This window comes from Cnephaeus nilssonii (assembly GCF_951640355.1).
Source record: "Cnephaeus nilssonii genome assembly, chromosome: 18".
NCBI classification, from domain to species: Eukaryota; Metazoa; Chordata; class Mammalia; order Chiroptera; family Vespertilionidae; genus Cnephaeus; species Cnephaeus nilssonii.
The window spans coordinates 3,629,235-3,653,859 of NC_137089.1; the positions used below are offsets into that span (position 1 = coordinate 3,629,235).

Below are 24,625 nucleotides of genomic sequence, written 5' to 3' on the forward strand. Positions count from 1 at the left end.
GTGTGCAGAGGGACAGAGGTACCCGTTCTAGGCCCAGCGTGGCCACTACGCGCTCTGGCACTGCGGGCCGGGCCCCTGCCCACCCCCTGGGCTGCTCTGCCCACACCTCCCTGACCCCATGTGCAAAGAAGGGCCTTGAACGAGAGAGAGCTCCTCTAGGCGCCCCCGACCTCTGACATCTGTGGTTCCAGAACATGCGGCCGGCAGCCCACTGCCCACAGGCTCTGTCTACCCCCTCGCTGCGAGGTGAAGGTCACACACGTCCCCTGGGGCCCGCCTGCCTGGCTTCAGATCCTGGCCGTGACACTCGGCCGCGCTGTGTCCACCGCTGGCAAATGCTTCAACCTTTACGCTCCAGTTCCCCGGCTTTACGCCAGTGACACTGGGACTTACGTCCTGGGGCCACAGTGAGCTTGGAGTGGGCTGCCGATACGAAGCAGCTCGAACCTCAAACCTCGTCTGGCGCGGAGGAGATAAGCTGGGCTCCTGAGCTCCTGCTGCTGCCGTTCTTATCATCTCGTCGGCCAAACCTTTCACGTCAGCCAGGCCTCCCGGGAAAGAGCCGGCCCTGCCCTGCGGCCCAGCGGGCAGGTCCCTCCTGGACTGGCCGTTCTGACGATGGCTTTACACTTGCTGAGAAAGTGACATCGGATTTTAAGCTCTGTTCCCTTCCCAGCTCTCACTGCGCGGCAAAACTGCCTGTGATGATGCCTCTTTTCAAAAATGTGAAGTTCAGGCTCAAAAGTGAAGGTACCCTAAGGCAGGGGTGGGAACCATTGTTTTGCCCAAGGGTCACTTGGATATTTATCACATCATTCCTGGGCCAAACAAAATTATCAGCTTAAAAATCAGCCTGCTGTGTTTGGTCAAGCATTTAGTGAACTCACCCCTAATGCCGGGGCAGGGCCAGACCACATGATTTCGAAGGCCTTGTCCGGCCCGTGGGCCGGCCTTTCCCCAAACCTGTTCTAAGGTCAACCGAATGCTTTCCGAGCAGGAATTCGCATGACGACCAGGCCCTGCGTGCCTGGGCCACCACGTCCCGTGGGTTCTCTCGTGCCAACAGCCGGATGAGAACGGGGTTCTGGGATTGTTCCCGTTTTACAGAAGAGGAAGTTGGGTCTCGAGGAGCTTAATTTGTCCTCGGTCACGCAGTTACACTGTGCGCGGGGCCCGGAGCCACACCAGGCCAGCTGCCCCTGTGAACGGACTGCTCCCCGGGCCCCTGGGTGGCGCTGGGTGTGGCCGCTCTGGTTTAAGTCGGTGGCGTCACAGACTTTCAAGTCCTTCTGTGTTTTTCAGACACAGACACTGATCTCTGGCGGGAGGGGAGCTGCCCGGGTGGGCGGCAGCCGCGTTTAGAAGCTGCCAAGCCCTTGTTATGATTTTACATTCAGGGTCCGCAAGCGTGTTTGTTCTTTAAGGGCCACATAGCAACTACCGTAGGCTCTGCGGGCCATACCGTCGTGGCAACCACTCAGCTTCACGATTACAGCAGGAAGGCAGCCATAGCAACATGGACGTGAACGGGCTTGCTGTGTTCCAATAAAACTTTATTTACAAAAACAGGTGGCGGGCCGTGGTCCGCTGGCCCATGCTGTTCACCGTGCATGCTCCACATCCGGATAGTTCGGGCGCGAGAGATGGGATTTGGGCTGGAAACAGAATTGTAGGACTGAGGGAAATGCGTAGAGGTCTCTGTTCTCCGTGTCCACAGGAGAGACTGAGTTTTAATCCAGGAGACGGGCAGCCAGGGGAGAAATGCGAGGAGAGGGGCATGGCCGGGCTTGAGATTTAAAAGCGTAGCACCTGGGTGGAGGTCAGGAGACCAGGCCATAGGTAATGACAGTCTTGTCTCTCACAGGCTTGTGGTCAGCTGGGACCTTCAGATCTTTTTTTACACCAAGACAGTAGTTAAAAAGGAATCCAGCTGACGTGTCTCCTTTCCTGCCGGACTGTTCTTTGAGATGAAAAGTCTCCCTTTGTAAGGGATTAGGGAGGCTGCGCAGAGGAGGGAGGGTAGATACAGGCTCAGGGCTTGGAGAAGCAAGGAACCTTGATGAAATTGACCATCTCCCTCGTCTCTCCACAGACCATCACTGGCCTCCTGCAGGAGTTTGATGTCCAGGCAAGTAGAGGACGTGGCCTCCCCCCCCCCCCTTCCTGCTCTGCTTTCTCTTTCCCTCCTCCTCCCACTGGTGTGAAGTAGGTCATGGTTCAGACTTTGGGGGCGAGGGGAGAGAGGGAGCTAGCTTCCCACACTTGGCTCCTCCCTGCAGAGCAGCTGGTTGGAGCTCTGGCCGAGGAAGCCCGAGACAGCAGTCCCACGGCCCGCCTGGACGCTGTCGATCTGGGCAGAGCTGTGGGGGGCGTGGGGGATGGGGAGCATTGGGTGGGTTTGGGACCCTGTGCTGGGAGGGAGCAGAGGTTCTCGGCTCTGCTTGGGAAAGCGAACCCCGGCTTCTCTGCGGCTCCCTGGCTCCATCGCTGCTCAGGTTGGCCTCGGTGGTGGGGAGCGGCTGCCTCTTGAGTGTTGTCCAAGAACAACCGCTCAGGACAGTGGGCTGGCCTTTCTTGGCTGAGGGGCGGGTCAGAACCTCAGGACCTGTCATTCCTGGACTCATTAGTGACCCCAGCATCTGTGGGAGCCCCAAGCTGTGCTGGCCCTGGGGATGGGACAGGAGGCCCGGGCACAGGGGGGCCCTGTGGGATTCCCGGAGAAGAGGGAGGACAGGAGCAGGTGCAGGCGGGTGCAGGCCGGTGTGCGCACCGGAACCTCCACCTGCGCATCACTCCGTCTCCCCGGCCTCCAGCCCCTCGGAGCTCTGTATCTCCGTCATCTCCTCTGCTCCCTTTCCCCCAGGCAACTCCACGCTTCCTCCTGGATCCCATCTTTCAGTGACTGGTCCGGCCCACCCCCCCGTGTCCAGAGGCTGGGCATCTAGGCATTGCCCTTGGATGAAGGGGAGCGAGGGGGACAGGGTTTGGGAACGTTGGCTGTCGTGAATGATGGGTGCACACGTGTCTACCTGAGTTTGATGTTCAGGCAAGGAGAGGTTTGCCCTTTCTCGGCTCTTCGACGCAGAGCAAGTTGCTTCACCTCCTCTTGGCCTCAGTTTCCTCATCTGTGAAATGGGGCAAATCACTCCGCTCTTATGTAAGTGGCGGTGGAGAGAGAACAATGATGGCGGGGACCCCAATATCATGTTTCCCCCATCAGTGATGGGTCAGTAACCCCCCCTGTCTACTCACTCTCGTGGCTGTGTTTTTCCTTTGTGTGTGTGTGTGTGTGTGTGTGTATGCGGTTAAGTACATATAACATAGAGTGTGTACCATCTGAACCATTGTTAAGTGTACACTTCAGTGGGTGGCATTCTGTATGCTCACATTTTGGGGCGGCCGTCACCACCACCCATCTCCAGAACTCTTCATCTTGTGAAACCTGAAGCCAAGTCCCCATTAAACACTTTCCCTGCAGCCCCTGGCAACCGCCACGCTCCTGTCTGTCGCGATGATTTTAAGTCTTTAAGTGTCTCCCGTAAGTGGAGTCATCCACCATTTATCCCTTTGTGGTTGGCTTCTTTCACTTAACGCCGTGTCTCCAGGGCCCATCCGCACTGCGGCGCGTGTCCGAATTCCCTTTCCTGGGACACTCCGGCTGCTGCCCCCTTCTGGCTGTTGTGACTAATGGGTGCACACGTACCTAGTTGAGTCCCCGCTTCTCCTTCTCTTGGGCACATGCCCGGAAGTGGCATGGCTGGGTCCTGGGGTTAGTGTCGATCGATTTTTGCCGTCTCGGTTATTGATTTGGAAACTGGAAAACATCGTCTTTCTGCTCCCAGGGAGGATCATTCCTCGCTTTTGTGTTGTTCTTGATCGTTTGCAAAGCCCAGCTCTGAGTGCCTGTCCTCGGGCCCAGGTCGTTGGGAGAGCAGAGACCAGCCTTCAGCGTGGCCTCCTGGGGCTGGGAGGCCTCAGGGAGGAGCGGGAAGAGTCAGGGTGAGGTCCGACCACAGTGGGCACCAGCCTGGGCTGGGCCCCCAGAACCATCCTGTGAAGTTGGGGACATCTTTGTCCCGTTAATGAATGTCTGCTTTAACCTACGTCCTAGGCTGAGAGCTCAGCATTAGTGAGCGTGGAACGTAGCCCAAGCTTCGTTCTGAGTGTGTCACACGTTTTGCTCATCTGGTGCTTGAAGCGAATCTTATGCCCATTTTACAGGTGAGAACGTGAGGCCCAGAGAGGTCAAGTCTCTGGCCTGAGGTCTCAGGGTTGGGAAGAGGTAGGGCTGGGGTGCGAACAAGCCGTGTGCTTGACTGAAATCACTCCTCTGACCCCCTAGAAGGGGGAGCCAAACACACACACGGAAAATGAAGCGAACCAGACGATTCCAGCTCCCGGAGGGGCGTGGAAGGTGACAGAGCGGCTGACGTGGTGCGGGTGGCCTTAGGGTGAGGGTCGGGAAAGGCTTCTGGAGGAGGTGACATTGAACCGAGACCCGAATGAATGACAGATGGAGCCAGGCACGTGACCGGAGAAGATTAGGGGCGGGTGGGTCCACGCAGAGGCTGCGGCGCGGCCGAGGCCCCGCGGCTGGGTTCCGAGCCTGCCCCGGGGGAGTGAGCTCTCCCTGCGGCTGTGCGTGGGCACAGCCTTCCCAACGAGCCCCAGCTTGGAGCGGAACGTGGCTGCTGAGTGACGCTTTGTCAGCGCCAGTTCCCGTCTTTGTATAAAACCGTGTCGCGTTGGGTCTGGCTCCCGGATGGGCTGACTCATGAGATTCGTGGAAGTTCCCCAGCTTTCCAGGAGTTCCCGGCATCTCGCCTGGGGGTCGCGTAGGGTTTCCCTCTATGCGCCAACGGGGACTGCTCGCAGGGCTGGGGGCAGAGAGGGACGGAGCCTTGGTCCAGGGAGGCATTTAGGTCCACCAGCCCAGGGACACAATGACCGTCGCCTGCCCGCGAGGACGTCGGCGTCCTCTGATGAGCCAGGCCAGGCTATCCCCTGCTCTCCTGCTGAGTCATTCGGGACCTGTACCATCAGCCCTCCCTTACAGATGGGGAAACTGAGGCTCACCCATGTCTGACCCAGCCCCGTTCTCTCACCGGGACGGGCCCAGCTGGGCCTGTGGGCTGGATTTCAGCTCACCCCTGCTCCTCCTATCAGAACCCCTCTGCCCAGGCAGGCCACCTGCATGGAGCTTTGAGGGACGAACGCTCACCCTCTGAGGGGGAGCTGGTGTGGAACTCGAGTCCAGACGCCCTCACGGGGACCTGCTGACATCTGTTCCTTGAGTAGCTTCTCCCGGCCCCTGGAGACGCCCCGTCTGGCCCGTTCCTTGGGAGCCGAGTTTAAGGAGTCAGAGCGGCCGCACGGTGTGTGTCTGAAAGCAGCCAACGTTACTTCTTGGAAAATATTTGGTGCCGACTCAGGCGGCCTCCTTCTTGCTTCCCCGAAGTTGTCAAGGATGGGTACGCACATGACTCAGAACGGACGGCACAGCCCGCAGCCCAGCGGCAGGAGGGTCCGCGCCCAGTGGCGGGTGGCCTGTCTCGGGAGACCGCGCAGCCGCCAGAGCAGACGGCCTCTCGCCTTCTCTCTCCCCGGCTGACATCACCGTGGGGTGGGCTGTTTGTTTTGGCCCGGGTGACGTTGTAAGGCACATCGCTGGGTGCCCGGGCCTGTGAGCTCTGCCGGTGGCTCTCAGGACCCTGCCTTGGCCCCTGGGAGAGGCTCCAGAGCCCTGGCGGCGCGGGCACGGGTGGGCCGCCGGCCAGGGAGGCCGTGGCCGCAGGAAGGACGCCCGTGATCTGGTTTGGCGGAGACGGTCTGGCGTCGGGTTCTGGGCAGTCGTGTTTGCAAATGTGATGAGGCGAGTGGGTGGGAGTATTTTGGGTTCCGGCTTGTTTTCTTCGGCTGGAATTCTAGAATCCGAGCATCCCCGCGCCAGCAGGTGCTTCGTGACTCAGCCCTCCCGCTCTGCTCCAGGTGGGGAGGCTCTGTGGACGGCCCCCCAGAGGAGGGAGGGGGCGAGTGAACATTTGCATCCGTCTCCTTGTCTCAGGCCTTCCCTGCCCAGCGGGCGGTGCCAGGCCCGTTTGGAGACACATGCCCAGAGGTTCTGTGGAGCTGGTCCTGCCTTTCGGCCCATCAGACTCCTAAACCTGGAAGAAACACGGGAGCCGTTGTAGCTGGTGCCTGCGCCCCAGAAACCGGGCTGGCCTCTCTCCCTGCATCGTCGCGTGTCATCCGTCCCCGCCCTTCCCGGGAGGAATTATTGCTGTCTTCACATGATAGCGGAAGAGCGAGGCCCAGAGAGGGCTTAAGGGGTTTGCTCAGTGTCACTCTACGATGAGAGAGATGGTGACATCAGACTCGGTCTCCGTGTCCGGAGCCAAAGTCCATGTCGCCGATGGGGGGAGGGGCGGCAGCGCGGAGGACAGCATCCATCCTTCTTCCCGCGGCCGGTCGCCTCTCCGGGGCCTCGGCTGCTTCCCATTCCTCCCACCTGGACCTCTGTGCTCTGATGGTCTGCTCTGATTGGGTTTCCATGGCATCTGTGTGCGTCTCCCCAGGGAGCGCCGTTCCCCTCGGGCCTGCGGGGGAGGGAGCGAGCGGAGGGGCTGGGCAGGGGGGCGGCGGGCAGTGTCCGCTGAGGTCCGGGTCCCGCTCTGGACGGCCCTGCTGGCGGAACCGGGCCAGGGGGACACCTGATCCTCGTTGGGGGCCCGGGGGGTGTGGGGTGGGGAGGCCGACGTCTTTCCCTTCACTTGGAAGCGGATCAGCTCCCAGGGAAAATGGCAGCCGTGACCTTTTCCTAATTCCTCGCTTTCCACACAGTCGCCGCGTGTTCTCCCGCCCCCTGACTGGAGCGGGCAGGAGTCAGAGGCCTGGGCATCCTCAACCCGCCTTTTCCTGGCCCCCCCTCCGCCCCTCCCCCAGCCCCGCTTCCCAGGAAGTCGCTGGGACTTAGAACGAACCCCGTGACAGAGGAGGGTGGCGCTCATCTGGGTCAAGGCAAAGCCAGGCTGCACCCTCTGCACCCTGCCCCGCAGGTGTCCTGTGTCCTGTGTCCGCACACCGGTGGCACGTTCCGCAGGCTGGGCCAGAGGCAGGTTTGGGGAGGAGCGGAGGGTAGGTCTCTATCCTGGGTGCCCGTGTACCCCAGGGCGTGCCGGGGATCCTGCTTCACGCGGACGCTGGGGAGACACGGGGCCATCCACAGCCCCATCCTGGGGGACCTGACAGGCGCGCCCCTCCCTAGGGAGTCCCAGTGCACGGGACTCATTAAAGGTCCCCGTCTTCACGGGGCACCCGGCACAGTGTGCGAAACAGACATCAAAGGCCCAAGCTCTGCCGGGCCGGCGTGGCTCAGTGGTTGAGCGTCGGCCTATGAACCAGGAGGTCACGGTTCGATTCCCGGTCAGGGCACATGCCTGGGTTGTGGGCTCGATCCCCTGTGTGCGACGCATAGGAGGCAGCCAATCCATGACTCTCTCTCATCATTGATGTTTCTATTTCTCTCTCCCTCTCCCTTCCTCTCTGAAATCAATACAAAAGATATATTTTTTAAAGGCACAGGCTCTGGACTTGGGTGGTCGCGGGTTCAGATCCTGCTGCACCATCCAGCTGTGTGACCTTGGGAAAGTTGCTTACCCTCTCTGGTCTCCTGGGGACAGTCAGTACCGAACAGATCCCGAGCACCTGCTGTGAGCAGGCGGCTGTGCCAGGCCCGGGGGTGTGACTGAGCAGGCGTAGGCAGCCCAGCCTCTCGGACAGAGTCGCTTCCGGCTCCACAGCTGTATAAGGTCAAGGCCTCCCAAGCGATGAGTCAACATCTGTTACTCACCCCCACCCCTGGGGGCGGCCAGGGACAGACATCCTTGATGCCAGCCTGGGCTGGGCGTCCTATACCTGCCACCAAGGGGGTGCCCAGGCCACCACATAGTGAGAATGCCCTTCCCGCCAGGCTCCGAGCTCACCTCCTCTGCTCAGGAACCTGGGGGGTAGGAGTGGGGGGAGTGGCTCATTGTCCTGTTACAGGTGCTGACCCTGGGCTCAGGGCTGGGGGAGGGTGGCACTTGGGTTGGAACCCTGGTGTCCCAGGCTGGTGGGGGCGCTGCCTGGCCAGGCCTATTTTTAGCGGGCGCCCTGGGGGTCAGCTGGGGAGACAAGGGAGAGTGTGGCCCCCACAATGGACCATTGTTCCTGCAGCAGCTTCACGGCCAGGCTGGGCCGGCAGATGATCCAGGCCCCCCCTGGGGCTGGGCCGTGGCTCTAGGGTCTGGGTTTTTCCAATGTTTCCACAGCAGGAGCGTAGGGCTGGGCGCGGAGGGGGTGCGAGGGGGGTCAGGGCGTCGGGCAGGCTCCGCGCTCAGTGGCCCAGGAGCACCCCTGGGCCGGGGAGCTGGGGTTCCCCAGGCTGTGCCCTGTTGACCCCCATCAACATCAGGTCGTAAGCACGCAGGCTTCTCCTGCCACACGGTGAGGCTCCCTTAGGGCCCATTTCCCAAAGGCAAGGGCCGCGGGGAGCGGCACCCCCTTTACCAGCGTCAGGCCTGCCTGCCTTGGGGCCTCACAGGGGGGCCAGGGGGCCCGTCACTCTGCCTGGGACTTGAAAGGAAGTGGGTTCTTGTTAAAAAGAGAGATGATGCCCTTCCCTGCTCTGGAGGGGGAGCCTGGGAATTGGGGTTAATGCCTTCATCCCTCCCTCCCCCCATTCCTCCCTCCCTCCCTCCCTCCCTCCCCCATGTCCCTCAGATGGACAGCCATGGCTTTCACAGGATGGGGGCCTACCTGGTCCCCTCAGCCCAGCCCCGCGGCCCCTCGCAGTTAAACTTCTTGCTCTCCATCGGCTCTGCCCCTCCCCCTCCCTCCCTGACCTTGGCCAGGGCTCTCTGGGCCTGGCTTTGCCGCCCAAAGCCCAGTGCCCTCCTGGCCAGCGGCAAGGCCCTGGGCGCGTCCTCAGAAGCTTCTTCTAGGCCAGACGCTGGTGTCCCGTCAGGTTTGAGCCACGCCGGCCTGCATGCCCCCCCCCCCCGTGACAGCCCCTCCGCCTGCTGTCTTTCCGCAGGAGCAGGACATCGAGACCCTGCATGGCTCCATCCACGTCACGCTGTGCGGGACCCCCAAGGGCAGCCGGCCCGTCATCCTCACGTACCACGACATTGGCATGAACCGTACGTTCCGGGCCCCGTGTCGCTAGTGGGCCTGCTCCCGCCCAGGTGGGGGAGGGGGGCTAGGAAGGGCCGGCGGCAGGGAGCCCGGCTGCCTCTCTCTTGCTGGGCCTTCCCGGAGCTATTCTGGGAAGAACTCCTGCCACAGACTAGAAGATTCTAGAACGCAGCGCACAGAGGCACGGCGTTGTCTGTGTGCCAGGAGCTGCTGGGAACTCAGGGAGCCCCCCACCGTCTGTCTGTGTGACAGTGACCTCCTTTAAGGAAGGAGTACAATGGTTTTCAGTGTTCAAAGAGTTGTGCAACCATCATCACAATCCATTTATGCACATTATTACTCAAAAAAAAAAAAATCCCGTTGTCTTACCCATCACCCCCAATTTCCAACACCCCCAGCCCCTGGCCACCCCTGACCACTTCCTGTCTGGAAGGACCTGCCCGTCCTGGACATTTGAGAGCAATGGAGTCACACAACACGTGGTCGTCCGTGACCGGCTCCTTGCATGCTGTTTGCACGGCTCCGCCACACGGAGCACATGCCAGGACGTTTTGTCCTTTGCCGAGTGGTCTTCCCTTGCACGGAGAGACCACGCTTGTTGCCCATTCTTCAGTCAGTGGACATCACTGCTTCCGCGTCTTCTGAATACTGCGGCTGTGAATGTTTAGGCTGAGTTTCCCAGATGTCACCCATCTGGGCTCCCATTGTCCACAGATGGGACTGGAAATGACGCAGAAGAGAGCTACGTCGTGTTAGCATGACGCAGGTGGAGCTGAGACGTCCTGTGATGGCTCAGAAGGCACTTGCAGGCCGCCCTGGCCCAGTACTCTGTACACTTGCACGTTGCAAGCTGAACACATGCTCCGTTTTTGATTGACAGGCTGCCTAGTTTCCCTCCCCCCTGCCGTTCTTCAATGCCCTTGAGGCTGGAGATGATGCCCGTCCCTGAAAACCAGTAATTTCCTCCACCCTCACGTCCCTTACCTCACTTCTGCCCGTGTGTCCCCCGGGTCCATTATGGATCGGATGCCTTGCTCGGTACTTGGATAGAGGTCACCTCTGTCCCCTGGACCCCGGGGAGGGGATGGAACGGCAGGTGGTGCACTGCGCCCCGTTTTAGAGAGGCTCAGGGGTGGAGTAAGCCAACGGCTGGAGCGAAAGACCCGGAACTTCTGTGGCGTCCCACCGTAGACGGTATTTCTCCCTCATTTAACACCTCGGTGGGGGCTCTTGGTGTGGCCCCTTCCACGTGGTGATTCGGGGACCCAGGCTCCTTCCAGCTGTGGCTCTGCCGTCCCCCGGAGCCTCAGAGGATTCTGCTGGCTCCTCTGCATCTGGCAGGTAGATGACAGGAGAGAGAGAAACCTAGAGGATTGGGGGAGCAGGTGTGAGGAGGAAGCAGCAAGCATCACATGCTATTGGCCAGAACCCGATCACGTGACCGCCTCTAATTACAAGGGAGGCTGGGAAATGTAGTCCAGCTGTGTGCCCAGGAAGAAAAGCCGGCCATCTTTGCTTCAGACTCTCACCCACAGTCATATAAGAAGGGAGGTCTGTGCTGTCTCTCCTATGCTCCTCCTCCGTGTTTGAAACGCTCCCCTGCCCTGGCCAGTGTCCCCGATGTGGGAGTTTAGGAAACCCAGGGAGAAAGAGCATGCCAGTGCAGTAGCCCCGCCTCCCGCTGGAGCCACGATGGTCCTGAGTGACTGGGAAAGAAGCAGGAGGCCCCTCCTGGGGTCACGCTGGAAGGTCACCCAGCAGGTGGTACAGTACAGTTTACGGGCCAGCTCCACCTCCACACGCACCGCCTTCCCACGGCCTGTTCTTGCCTTTGATCGCCACCGGAAAGTGGGGCAGGGGAACAAAAGATGGGCGTCCCTGCTGTGAGCCCGTTTCCTCCTGCTGAACAGGAGTGCGACACACAGAAAGGCACGCGCTCCGCAGGGAGCAGGCCGGCTCACCCCCTCCTCACCCCCTCTCCTTTCTCCCCGCCCCGTGCAGACAAAACCTGCTACAACCCCCTCTTCAACTCCGAGGACATGCAGGAGATCACCCAGCACTTCGCCGTCTGCCACGTGGACGCCCCTGGCCAGCAGGACGGCGCCGCGTCCTTCCCCGTGGGGTGAGCGGGGAGCCTCGTGCCCCAGGACTGGACGGAAAGCCTTGCAGGGTGGAAGCAGGTGGGGGGGGGGGGGAGGCGCTAGACTGGCTTCTCACTTTGTTATTGCGGTAAAATGTACTGTTCTGTGAAGCCAAGTCTCTTGATATAATCTTTATACGGGGGAGAGCATGGCAACCCCATCGCGTCGTCGCCAAGGATTAAACGAGTTTGCAGAGCTTGCCCAGTGCTTGGGGTGGGGCCTGGCGCACAGGAGGCAGTCGTAAAGGGTGACTTTACAGAGAGGAAGATGGAGACCTTCTTGCTCATCAGAAAAGGCTGTGTACCCTGAGGGGTGTTTGCAGTGAGGGCCACGGGGGGGCGCTGTGGAGCGTCCGCACTCCTGGGCCAGGTTGCCCCTGGTCCCTCCCCTTCCAGCCTGTTCCTGTTGACCTCGGTAATTTCCTTGGGGTCTGTGCTCTCGCTAACTCCTCTGTGTGGCTTCTCCCAAGGTACATGTACCCGTCCATGGACCAGCTGGCCGAGATGCTGCCTGGAGTCCTCCACCAGTTTGGGTAAGAGTTAGGGATCTGCCCTGCCCCCCACTTCCCCCTCCCCAGGCCTGCAGGGAGAGCGGCTTCCCGCATCGGCTTTTCCTTTAGCCTCCATCTGGCCTGACCTCTGACACAGGCTGCAGTTGAAATATATTTTATTTCAGACAGGAAGGGAGAGTGAGAGAGAGATGGAAACATCCATGATGAGAGAGAATCATGGGTTCCCTCCTGCACGCCCCACACTGGGGGTTGCGCCTGGAACCTGGGCATGTGCCCCGACTGGGAATGGAACCGTGACCTCCTGTTCATAGGTCGATGCTCAACCCCTGAGCTTTCTCTTTCCGTGGAACGTTCTGGAACGTTCTGGGTTGCCTGAGCCCTCAGGTCCTCTCTCTCCAGGCCCCTCTTCGGCCAGTGCTCATTTCCTTCTTACACGAGCCTTTGCTGTGATGATGGCACTCGGGCTTCTTGCCTGGTTTATTTTCATGCCAAGTTGTCGAATCCAAAATAAAGCTCAGGAGCGGGAAGAAGCGGTCATGGTCTTCCCGTAAATGCCGGGCCGTCAGGAGAGAAGGGAGGAAGTGGGACGAGTCCCTCAAGGTCGCGGCCTTCTGTTAGTCCCCAAAGCGTGATGCATGTCAGGTCTGGAGGGCCCAGCAGGGCAGCGGTCCCCGCCGCTGCTAGCCTTCCTCAGTGGCAACCAGGACAGACCCTGGGGGAGACGAGGCCCCCCGGGGACAGGGCGTGGGGGAGGCCGTGAGGGTGCTCAGGGCTCCTGGCGCTCACATCTTCCGTGACACCAGCTTTCATTTCTGCTTCCAGGGTGAAGAGCGTCATTGGCATGGGGACCGGGGCTGGCGCCTACATTCTCACTCGATTCGCTGTGAGTTCTTGGGCATTTCTAAAAAATTATGTTTTAAATAAAAATTAATTCAAGGCGAAGGGAGAACATTGGACAAGCATCAAAAATCCCCAAAGGGCAAAAGAAATGGCCCATCATCCCACTTCCCAAGGGAGAACCACAGCTTGTGTGGTCCAGAGTTGTGCACTCGTGTGTGGTGTGCATGTGTGCATGCGTGTGCGTGTGTGTGTGTGTGTGTGTGTGTGTGTGTGTGTGCGCGCGCGCGCTTTCCTCTCTCCTGCACTGACCTGCCATCCTAGTCGTCTTCTCCCATCATCGGCTTTGCTCACTTAGCAGCCGGCTGTGGCAGGTCCCCCGTGCGCCTCCGCTACTTCCTTGGTAGCTTTTGGAGTCAGAGGTCTCTGGGCTCCCGACTGGCTCTAACCTAGAACCAGAGATACCCGTGTTAACGTGACAATTGTCGCTTACGTTACCGCGGGCCCAAGTCAGGGCTCCTGGGCCCTTCGTATGCTCCCAAACAGTTGTTTGAAAATGCAGCGATGCTCATTTTTTTCCAACCGTATGTATTCTGACTGCTGCTTGCTGGGATTGGCCCGAGGTGAGGAATACTCCCATGATGCAAAGTGCTCTGGCTCTCCAGGCACCGAGCAGATAAAACAAGGTCTAAACTCTTCCATCTGTCTGTCTATTATCTCTCTCTCTCTCTCTCTCATCTATCTATCTATCATCTATCTATCTATCTATCTATCTATCTATCTATCTATCTATCTATCTGATATATGCAGTATGTATTCTTCCAGATGTACTACAACTCTTCCTGATTTCTAAAGAGCCTTTAGGTGCCTGATTATGCGGTTGGTGGTGTGATACACCCATTTCACAGCTAGGACAGCTGAGGGGCAGCGAGGGGCAGTGACTGGTCCATTCCCTCAGGGACCCAGCCCAGCGTCCCCTGAGCCGGAACCTCCGTTTCGCCCGGGGCACGGGCCGGAGACGCTGAGAGCAGCCACCTGCTCTGTGGCCACGCGCGCCCTCTCCCGTCCCGCTCCGTCTCTGGTTCGCCGTGTGAAGTTCACGGCGTCTCAGGTTGCCGGGCTGTCTCTCACCCAGTGTCTGAATTGCAGCTGAACAACCCCGAGATGGTGGAGGGCCTGGTGCTCATCAACGTGAACCCCTGTGCCGAGGGCTGGATGGACTGGGCGGCCTCCAAGGTGAGCCTGGGCCGGGCCGGGGGGGGGGTCCCGAAACGCAGGGGGTGGGTGCCCTCGCCCCGGCCCCGAGGACCGTGGCACCGAGACCCCTCCTAGTGGCACCCTTTCCTGCTGCTCCCCACCCCAGCCGAGAGAGCGGTTTCCTCTGCTGTGCTTAGGACAGTGCGGGACCCCAGGCATTGGCCCTCGGGCACCCATGGGACAGTGCGGGCGAAGCCAGCAGGGTCAGGGCCATCAGGGTCCGGGCCCCCGAGCCGGCGTGCACCAGCGTCGTCTGGGTAGGAGTCTTTGCCGGGGACCGAGCATCGGCTGGGCTTTTCCAAGATGCTGAGAATAGAAAGATGAACAAGACCAATGCCTCTCAGCCCACCTAGTACCAATGAGAAAGAAATAGGCATTTGGTACTGACCCTATGCCACTCAGTTTGACAACAATAATGATTAGCTAACATGTAGCAGGGGTGGGGAACGCCCGGCCCGCCGGCCCTATCAGGCCCCTGAAATCGTTCGGTCGGGCCCTGCCGAGGCCTCAGGGGTGAGTTAATTCAATGTTGGACCCTGTCGAGCAGGCTGGTTTTTAAGTTAATAACGTTGTGTGGCCGGTGAAGGACGCTGTGCGTATCCAGATGGCCCTGGCAGGAGAAGGGCCCACCCCTGGGTGGTTACCAGGTGCTAGCTCGGCTCCCTGTGGCTGTGTGTGCGTGGCCTGTTGAATCCTCCCGGGATGGTCATGCCATTCACAGAGGGGGAAACTGAGGCTCCCAGTGGGTAAGGAGGCTGTGCAGAAGGAGAGCTGGCTGACTGGAGAGCCCTGGGCCTCCCCCCGGCCCCGGCCCCGGCCAGCCGCCCCCAGGGCTGTGCTCATGGCTCCCAGGCAGCAGGTGGCGAGGCCCACCCCACCCCAGTGCTGCCGGGCTGGGCACGTCCCTTCCTGGACGCAAGGGGCCCTCATTGTCTCGGAAGCTCTGCTCTGGCTGGGGGCCTAAGGTTCCTTGTTTACTTAAAAATGATGATTGTTGTTTTTATGAAAGCCCCTGTATTTGCCAAGGAGATGGGGAAACGGTTCTCATTGAAACAGGGCAGAGCCTTTTAAGCAGGGGGTGATCCTGGCCTCTCATTTTGAAAGTGTATTTCTGCCAAGGTTGGGGTGGCCATCGGGAACAGGGAGATGAAAGGGGTCGTACGCCTCCCCCGCCTCCCACCGCGTCCCGGCTGGCCAGCCTGGTCCTGCATTTCTCCCCGGAGCCCTTCCCTCCGGCCTGCGTGACATTTGGGAGTGGAACACACTCCCTGTTTTTTATTTTATTTTCCAGCAAAGGAAGTGACATTCCACTCCGCCAGTTTGGCTCCTGGGTAGCTGCTCAGAGCCAGGCGTGGAGGGCTGGGGACACCAGCCATTGGCTGCGTGCAGCCTGAGGAATGTTTGTGGGGTTCTAATATCTGCGCCCTATCCTTCCTTTCCGACCCCAGCCCTGGAGAAAAAAGACCTACCTCAGAGGTCTACTGTATGTCAGGCCCTGGGGTCAGATCCTGTGACGTGTGGCCGCTCCCACAATCCTCATCGTGACCGGCACTTTGAAGTTCCCAGCAGCCCCAGCTACCAAGGGGCAGTCTGAGGTCCAGGGGCTCTGCAGCTGCCTGGGCCACACAGTGGGACCCTGGCAGTCAGCACACATTATGGAGCTGCCATCTGTCTAGCACTTAGGGAGCCCCTGCTGTATGCCTAGCATTTATGGATCTCCTGCTGTGTGCCTAGCATTTATGGATCTCCTGCTGTGTGCCTAGCATTTATGGATCTCCTGCTGTGTGCCTAGCATTTATGGATCTCCTGCTGTGTGCCTAGCATTTATGGATCTCCTGCTGTGTGCCTAGCATTTATGGATCTCCTACTATATATATAGCATTTATGGATCTCCTACTGTATATATAGCATTTATGGAACTCCTTCTGTTTGCCTAGCATTTATGGATCACCTGCTGTGTGCCTAGCATTTGTGGATCTCCTGCTGTGTGCCTAGCATTTATGGATCTCCTACTATATATATATAGCATTTGTGGATCTCCTACTGTATATATAGCATTTATGGAACTCCTTCTGTTTGCCTAGCATTTATGGATTACCTGCTGTGTGCCTAGCATTTATGGATCGCCTGCTGTTTGCCTAGCATTTATGGATCGCCTGCTGTATATCTAGCATTTATGGATCTCCTGATGTATGCGTGGCTTTTTTGGAGCTCCCACTGTATATCTAGCATTTATGGAGCTCCTCCTGTGTACCTAGCCTAGCACTGTTGTTAGAGAGAGAGAGAGAGAAAGAAAGAAGGTCATGCATTTCTTTGGTAACAGCAGTATATTCGGAGAGAGGAAAGTGGCTTAGGGACAATGTAGAGGGTGAGCCCAGCAGATCTGAGGGGTGGGCGCGGGGAGCCTGTGTTTAGAACAAATGCATGGGGTCCTTCCTGCTGACGACCGCTGCGCTCCGGCGCAGGGAAAGCTGGGAGCAGGCCGGGTCCGTCCCGCACAGCTGTGCGTGCCCCTTCTGTGCCCGGCTCCCAGAATTGCGATGGGTGGAGAGCCAGGCCCTGCCTTCTGGGGCTGCAGGGCTGGAAGGTAACCAGAGGCTGTGACCGAGTCCCCGTCCCTGGGGCATCCTCAGACCCGAGTGCTGGGAAGCCCAAGGGCCTGGGGTTGGGCTGACCTCATCTCGCCCCTGCGAATGCCTTCTTCCTAACCCCCCGTGTCCTCCCCAGATCTCCGGATGGACCCAGGCCCTGCCGGACATGGTGGTGTCCCACCTCTTTGGGAAGGTGAGTCGAGGGCCTGGACTTGGTCAGTCCCTCAAGGTTCTTTGGGCTGATCTCTTCTTTGAACAGCCAGTTGGCCTCTTTGTCGCTTAAATGCTTGCGGGCTTGTCGTCTGCCCCCTCCCTCCCCCTCGGGCTCGGGTCGCCTCTGAGCATCTGCTGTTGCGCAGAGGAGAAGCAGAGCCAGCTCCGAGTGCGTTTGTCCAGCGTCACGTTCAGAAAGGGACCGGGAGCGGGAGGCCGAGGCCCGCCTGGAGGCTCCGCTGGCCGGCGGGAATCAGTGTCCCTGCCCGCACCTCCCCCTGCGTGAGCGGGTCTTGTCTTGCAAGCATGCCCACCTTCCCTGCTAAGAAACCATCCTCGGGAGTAGTTGCATGGATGGGTCCGATTTCCAACGGCCTTTCCAAGGTGTACACCCTCCGTCAGAGCCACAGCCTGGAGGCGTGGGTGATATTAACCCCTTTTTTTCCGAGAGCACCGAGGCTCAGAGGTTAAGGCACTGTTCCCCAGACAGGGGCAGCGATGCGGTGTGAGGAAGGAGGAGTTTTCTTCTCCGTTTAAGGTTCTTTGGGCTCACCTCCTCACCAGGTAGACACGAGACGCCTTAGCGAGAGAAAGTGGCCGGATTTAACTACAGACCTTGGTAGGGATCCCGCAGGACGGGAGGGTCAGAGACGGAAGGGGAATGGAGGTCATTGACACTCTGAGCTCAGGAGGAGGCGGGGCTCTTTGGCTCCGGAGGGAGAGCACGCGTTCGGTTGTTAGTCGTGGGACCTGCCCCACGTCGGAAAGGCCATTTCTGGTGGCGACTCTTGCGCAGGCCAGGCGAGGGGTGTGCATCCTATAGACAGCTGAGCAGGGGAGCGGGCGTTTCTTCCGCGTCCCTGGGATCTCGGTTGGCATTCGCTCAGAATAACTTGCAGCCCACCGAGGCACGTCTTGGGGTGGCTTGTTCTGAACCCCTGTAGAGTCCAGCTCCAAGCCCGGAGGACTGACTTCAAGTCCGAACTCCAAGCGCTGAGCCCGGGGGGGAGGGCGCGCTTTGCCCGCTGACCGCAGCCTGCGTGGGGGTGGCGGCCGCGGCCCTGATGTTCCCGTGCCCCAGGCAGCATCGCCCTCCCCTGGTGCCGGAGTCACCCGGAGATTGGCGAGGACGGGCCCCGCCCCCGCCCCAGGGCCCATGGAGGACCTTTCTCCCCTCGTTGCAGGAGGAGATGCAGAACAACGTGGAGGTGGTGCACACCTACCGCCAGCACATCATCAACGACATGAACCCCGGCAACCTGCACCTGTTCATCAACGCCTACAACAGGTACGGGGAGCCGGCCCGCACGGCCACTCCCAGGGCTCCTTCCACAGGGCTGGGGCGTGGGGTGAGGCCGCGGGGGTTGTAGTAGCCGCAGGAGAGGCAGCAAACACATCAGCAGGACGGGGTGCCCTCAGCCAGGTGTCTCCGGGAGTGCTGAGCGCTTGGCCAGGAGTCCGGCTACCACTCCAGACTTAGGGGCGCCAACATGAGTGGGACCCAGTCACACCCTCAGGGTGGGGAGTACGTGCCTGCACCCATGGTGACCCTAGGAAAGGACAGGTGTGGGGACAGGTGTGGGGACAGATGTGGGGACAGGTGTGAGGACAGGTGTGGGGACAGGTGTGGGGACAGGTGTGAGGACAGGTGTGGGGACAGGTGTGGGGACAGGTGTGGGGACAGGTGTGAGGACAGGTGTGGGGACAGGTGTGGGGACAGGTGTGAGGACAGGTGTGGGGACAGGTGTGAGGACAGGTGTGGGGACAGGTGTGAGGAGAGCTGCGAGAGGAGCAACGCACGGGATGGGAGGAATCCCGGGAGGCTGCTGGGAGGCGGTGAGTCGTTCCCAGAATGAGGGACGCCTGCACACGGCCTGTGGCAAGGACGCAGGCCTCATCCGTAACTGGGTGCTGTCGGGAGCTCCACTGGAGGAGGGGCAGCTCGGGGCCACGGGGGCGAGCCCGAAGTTCTGGAATCTCGGGGAGTCGCTCAGCCCGCTGAGCCACGCTGCCCGGCTCCCCCAGAGGGGCCAGGAGTGAGCTCAGGGGCTGTCTCCATCCTCCCGTTACTGACGTGACGTCGTGGCGTGCACGGTGCCTCTGAGGACGTCCAGTGTCCGGGCCAGCGCAGAATGGCCGATGGCAGGACCCCCGGGCTGTGCTCAGGGGGAGGGCCCCCTCGGTGGGTGGGAGGTCTGCTGATGTAACTGACGGTGCTTCCGTCCTCCTCTGCAGCCGGCGGGACCTGGAGATTGAGCGGCCGGTGCCGGGCGTGCCCACCGTCACCCTGCAGTGAGTTGCTTTCTCCCCCATCTCTGTCTGGTTTGCTTGGCGCCCCGGTGCCCACACGGCCTTCTTTCCGAGTTTGGCAGGACTGCCCTGTGCCAGGACATCGCCATCAGTGAGAACCGGATGTGTGTCCCCCGCCCCAGGGCTGGGCATGCCCAGTCTCACTCTCCTCCCTCTGCAGGTGCTCAGCTCCCCGGCGGCCCTGAGACCCAGGGTGGAGCTTGGAGCTCAGAGAAGTGCTCACTGCACTTGGGACAGAATTTATTAAGCACCTACTTTACGTTGAATGCTGTGCCTGCCTTGCCTCACAGCGCCTGGGGGTGAAGGGAGCCCAGGACCCACCCATAATGCCCTCTTAAACCAGGAGGGGAACACAGTCCCGGAAACCAGCAGCTGTGTCCCGCTGAAAGTGACAGTCATTTTTGGGTTCCTTGAGTGAGCCGTATTATCCCACACCTGGACTCGGCACATGCCATTTCCTCGCCAGCTTCGTCCTTGGTGTCTCTGAGCTTGATTGTTGGCCATGTCCCACTCAGCCCTCCTGGAGGAGAGGGTGTTTAAAATATAAGAACATCAGAGCATAGAAATTCTCTGGTGAAATTCATACTAAAGTGTAAATGACTTACCGATCGATGTTATTCTAAGAACAAAGCAGAGGATGGAGGGAGGATGGAGGAAAATGAGCAAAGGGCACTGGAGGAAACAAAATCATGTTGTTAGGATGTTGGCAGGCCTGGGAGTGTGCGGGTCTTTAAAGGAACCGCGTGTTAACGCCCCCTCGTCTCCCTGCCCCCAGGTGTCCGGTGTTGCTGGTGGTCGGGGACAGTTCGCCCGCCGTGGATGCTGTGGTACGTAGACACCACCCGCTGGTTTTTGTGCGCAATTCAGCATCCACATCCTCCCCATTTCTTTCCTTTCCTCCGCCCATCCGGGCAGGTGGCATCTTCTCATTGCCACGTTGGCCTTGGCCAGAGGCCCAGCCACCCGCCTCTCTCCCTGGTGACTGTCACCCCGGGTGCTTGGCAGTGGGCCCTCCGTCTCCCCTCCCAGCGCCCCTCCCCTGACCATCTGCCTCCCGCTGGCTTGTTTCTATGAGCTTGTTTTCCCCTTGGCTTCCTGGCCAAGACGCCTTCCTCCCATTTGGGAGGCCTGGCTGGTGCCTGATTGTCTGGCAGGACAAGGGGCACCTGGGAGCTGGGCGTAAGCACGCTTTCCCGGCTTATTCCACCCTTTAATTCCCACCAGGGGCTGCAGAGCAGGCTCCGCCCTGGGTCATGTCATAGAGACCATGACTGTTGTCGTTGCCCCTCGGTTAGATGCATCCACAGAGACGTATCATTCACATCAGGGGGAGGAGGTTCCATCGCGGGCAATCGGGACATCACAGGACACAGCTGGCCTCTGCCCCGCGCTGGAGGCACTGTCAGGAGGGTCAGGACACGGAAGAGAGAGAGCAGCTTGGGCAGGGTGTCGCGTGTGAAGACTGGTGCTTGGGGCTGGGGTGTCCGACCTCTAGACTCACTGGCCTCAGTGGCTGAAGAAGGCCACTCACTTAGTGAATATTTCTAGAGCACCTTCTACATACTAGGGAGTCTTCCTAACCGCCCCTCAACTACAGCAACCTCCTTTTATTGATGCGGACACTGAGGCTCAAAGAAGTTAAGTAACTTGTCTAAGGTCACACAGCTAGCGATGGCAGGGCTGGAATTGAAAGCCACATCTGTTTATTTTATACATATACATATACATATACATATACATATACATATACATATACACACTGAGTGGCCAGATTATTATGATCTCTGAGCGCATAATAATCTGGCCACTCAGTGTATGTCCTATATAATAAAATGCTAATATGCAAATTGTCCCCTCGACCAGGAGTTTGACCAACAGGCAGGCCGGCCAACCGCCCATGTCCTATCCCCCTGGCCAGGCTGGCCGGACTCTACCCATGCACGAATTCATGCACCGGGCCTCTAATACACACACACACACACACACACACACACACACACACACACACAGAGTGGCCAGATTATTATGCGTTCAGAGATCATAATAATCTGGCCACTCAGTGTGTGTGTGTGTGTGTGTGTGTGTGTGTGTGTGTGTGTGTCAGAGAGGAAGGGAGAGGGAGAGATAGAAATATCAATGATGAGAAAGAATCATTGATCAGCTGCCTGCCTCCTGCATGCCCCATGCTGGGGATCGAGCCCACAACCCGGGCATGTGCCCCAACTAGGAATCGAACTGTGACCTCTTGGTTCATAGGTCCACACTCAAACACTGAGCCATGCCAGCCGGGCAAAAGCCACATCTGTTTAATCTCAAAGCCTATGTTCTTTCTTCTATGCCCGTGGGAACACTGGAGTCTCTGAGGATGGCGGCGGAGGGGATAGGGGGGTAGGCGGGGGGCGGGGGGGGGGAGAAGGTGGTGACTTGGGCTCCAGTAGAAAATTAACAGATCCTCCTCCCTCTCCTTGTCCAGGTGGAGTGCAACTCAAAGCTGGACCCGACCAAGACCACCCTCCTCAAGGTACAGGGACCGTGAGGGGGGTTGGCATGCGCCCTTCGAAACTCCTGGGTTTTCTGCAAAAATTGAGTTGTGCTTGGTTAGACAAAGCTGTGGTCAGACATGAGAGAAATAATGATTTACTGTCTGTTCACACACTTCTCCTGGGTGCTGGCTGGTAAGGTGAGAGGTCAGAGGAGAGGATCCCTCCGAGGGACCCCAGGGTCTGTGGGCTGCAGCCTGTCGCCCTTGGGATCTGACCTTGACCCTGGGCTGTAGGGTGGCCCGGCGTCACCCGCTCCCACCGACCCCTTCCGGCCCGTTTCCCTCCAAGCCATCCTTGCGCTGCTGCTGAGGGCTCCTGGGCCAGGCCCGTTCAGCGCCCCTCCCGGGGAAACGCCGCACGTGGCTGGAGTGGCTCTAATAAGTGCCGAGGGCTTTGGGTTTGGTGATTTGGTAGCCGCTTGGGGAGTGGGCACCTTTCCCCAGGGCGGCCCATCGGGAGCCCCGGGAGCCGAGGTCTCGAGCCTGGCAGTCTCTTCCTGGGGGGCGGGGGTCTGTGCAGGGCACGCGTGCCAGGGCCTCCGCCGGCTCCTCCAGCTCCGCCTCTCAGGTGGGACAGGGCCTCGCTGGGTGCCCGGGGAGCGGAGTGAAATGACCGATGGCATATCAGGAGGTGCAAGTCATGGGCCAAGAAAGACAGTGCCGGGGCCATAGACGTAAAAGCAGCCTTGCTGGTGGGGCTGGGCGTTTGCCTCCTGCGATGTGCCAGCCCCCTCAGCAGGCAGGCGGCGGGCAGGGCGGTGCCACTCGGAGCCGGTCCGCAGAGGGAGGATGGGCTCGGCTGGGGTGATGCACTAACCAGCTCCTCTCTCCCAGATGGCGGACTGTGGCGGCCTCCCGCAGATCTCCCAGGTGAGTCCCACCTGCCGCCGCCCCCGGTGGAGGCTGTGCCTCTGAGACCTGTCACTGCTTCCCCCTCCCTCCCTGCTCGCCCCCACCCCCCGCGCCCATGACCTCTGGTGACACACGTTACCGTGTATACACAGCGCTTACACAGCGCTTGAACGTGAGGCTCACTGACCTCCCAGAAACCCTGTGGAGGAGATGACGGGGCCCCAGGGTGAGGCATTCGTCCAGCGGACACAGCTGGGCAGTCGTGGGCTGAGGTCGAGGTCTGCCCCACCCGGCGACCACGGGTGTCCACGTGCTGCTAGCGTCCCTGTGAGGAAGGGACCCGCTCTCTGGTTCATGGGCCCCGCTAACTTCACGGGTGTCTGATGGGAAAGGGACAGCCATGCCCAGCCGGTGTGGCTCAGTAGTTGAGCGTCGCCCTATGAACCGCGAGGTCACAGTTCCATTCTAGGTCGGGGCACATGCCCGGGGGCAGCTGCATGGTGATGGCCTCCCGGGGCTCATGGCCTGGAACCCTGGGCCGGTCCAGCTCCCGCCGGGTCGTGTAAAGCATGTTTTCACTATGGCCGGGGCAGCTCTGTTCTCATTGCAAGTAGAGAAAGAAAGAGAAGAAGGCAGGGAGGGGAGACGGAAGGGAAACTGGCACCCCTTCTCCCCATCACCCTCAGGGGCCCTGGAGGCGGGCCGTCTCAGCAGGCGGCTCAGGGTCGGGCTGGGAGGGTAGCAGGTGCCATCAGCAAAGGCGGGCGTTAAGTCATGATCACAGCTAAGCAGGCCCCACGGGGCGCCCATCTGCTCCCTATCACATGGGCAACACATAGCAACAGCTGAGACATTGAAAATATCTGAGTCCTGGCCTAGTGGGACCCCCGGGCACTGACTCGCCGCCCCCTCTTTTCTCTCGCAGCCAGCCAAGCTCGCAGAGGCCTTCAAGTACTTCGTGCAGGGCATGGGATACAGTAAGTCTGGCATTGCCCGGCGGGCGCTGGGCCAGGGCCGGGTGGGAGCTGGGAATGCGATGCCCCGACCCGGGTTCGGATAAGAATTCTGTGGCATCCTGGCCAGCGGCGGCTCTTTGCACATGGGCGGGTCGGGGGAGAGAGAGGTGCAGGGAGCGGGGAGCTGGGCCTTCGCCCTGGCACCACGGGGGCTCGTTCTCCCTCCAGGCTTGAGCAGCCATTGTCTCACACAAGGGGGTGTGTTAGCTTTAGGTGAAGCCCAGCCTTCTAGGCACCAAGAAGACAACCAGCAGTGAGGCCAGGGACAGCTCTTTAATTTAGATTAGTGCTTTCTGGAGAGACTTTCCGCTGTCCTGAGGACGGTGAGGATGAGGATGTTGCTGCTGATGGTCATGAAGGATTATGAATGAATCCTTCTTTTTTTTTTTCTCTCATGGAACCATCCCCATAATCCCACGAGATACTCTTATTCTTGTTTTACAAGGGACAGAACGGAGGCCAGGGGCAGAGCAGGGATCTGTGAAAGTTCTTTACAAAATACAAAGCTCCCAAAAACCAAACCAAACAAAAACAAGCAACTATAAAGCGCTGAGTCCGTGGGTGGTCAAGTGGCTGCTAATTAGGACCGAGCGTGTCTTTGCTAAAACATTCGATTTGGACCCTGGCCGGTTTGGCTCAGTGGATGGAGCGTTGGCCCTCGAAGGGTCCAGGGTCCGATTCTGGTCAAGGGCACCTGCCTCGGTTGCAGGCTCCATCCTGGCCGTGTTCGATTGATGCGTCTCTCTCACATCAATGTTTCTCCCTCTCTGTCTCTCCCCCTCCCTTCCACAATCTCTAAAAAAAAAAAAAAAAAAAAAAAAACAATGGAAAAATATCCTCGGGTGAGGATTAACAACAGCAAAAATCCCATTACACTTGGGGGTTGACGGGTACATAGCGGCATGATTCAAGAACGGCCGCTTCCTGTGTCATGTTAACGTGTATGCATCAGACACATGCAGTCCTGGTTGGAAAGGCAGCCCAGGACCCGGACGGCCAAGGCCAAGGCCAAGGCCCGACACCCCACCGGGCCATCCTGCGGCTGGTGCTCCGAGGCGCGTGCCCTGCGGCCCTGGCCCGAGGTGGCGTCTCTGGCTCTCCTGCCCACTGCCCGGGCTATAATCCATGTGCCCACCTGAACAGGGACGTCTTTGTACGTCTGATGTCGTTCCCTTTTTCCC

The 24,625-nt window shown here is 59.6% G+C and overlaps 1 protein-coding gene across 1 annotated transcript in view; it reads left to right on the forward strand.

The window, feature by feature from the left end:
- NDRG1 (N-myc downstream regulated 1) overlaps positions 1 to 24,625 on the forward strand; it is a 40,442-nt gene that overhangs the window by 13,305 nt on the left and 2,512 nt on the right. The window contains exons 3-15 of the mRNA XM_079795797.1: positions 2,093 to 2,128; positions 9,074 to 9,179; positions 11,176 to 11,296; positions 11,785 to 11,847; positions 12,649 to 12,709; positions 13,813 to 13,899; positions 16,648 to 16,704; positions 17,909 to 18,012; positions 18,960 to 19,016; positions 19,810 to 19,861; positions 21,508 to 21,555; positions 22,411 to 22,446; positions 23,354 to 23,405. Of these exons, the coding sequence (XP_079651923.1) occupies positions 2,093 to 2,128; positions 9,074 to 9,179; positions 11,176 to 11,296; positions 11,785 to 11,847; positions 12,649 to 12,709; positions 13,813 to 13,899; positions 16,648 to 16,704; positions 17,909 to 18,012; positions 18,960 to 19,016; positions 19,810 to 19,861; positions 21,508 to 21,555; positions 22,411 to 22,446; positions 23,354 to 23,405 (880 nt within the window). The remainder of the gene's footprint in view (positions 1 to 2,092; positions 2,129 to 9,073; positions 9,180 to 11,175; positions 11,297 to 11,784; positions 11,848 to 12,648; positions 12,710 to 13,812; positions 13,900 to 16,647; positions 16,705 to 17,908; positions 18,013 to 18,959; positions 19,017 to 19,809; positions 19,862 to 21,507; positions 21,556 to 22,410; positions 22,447 to 23,353; positions 23,406 to 24,625) is intronic.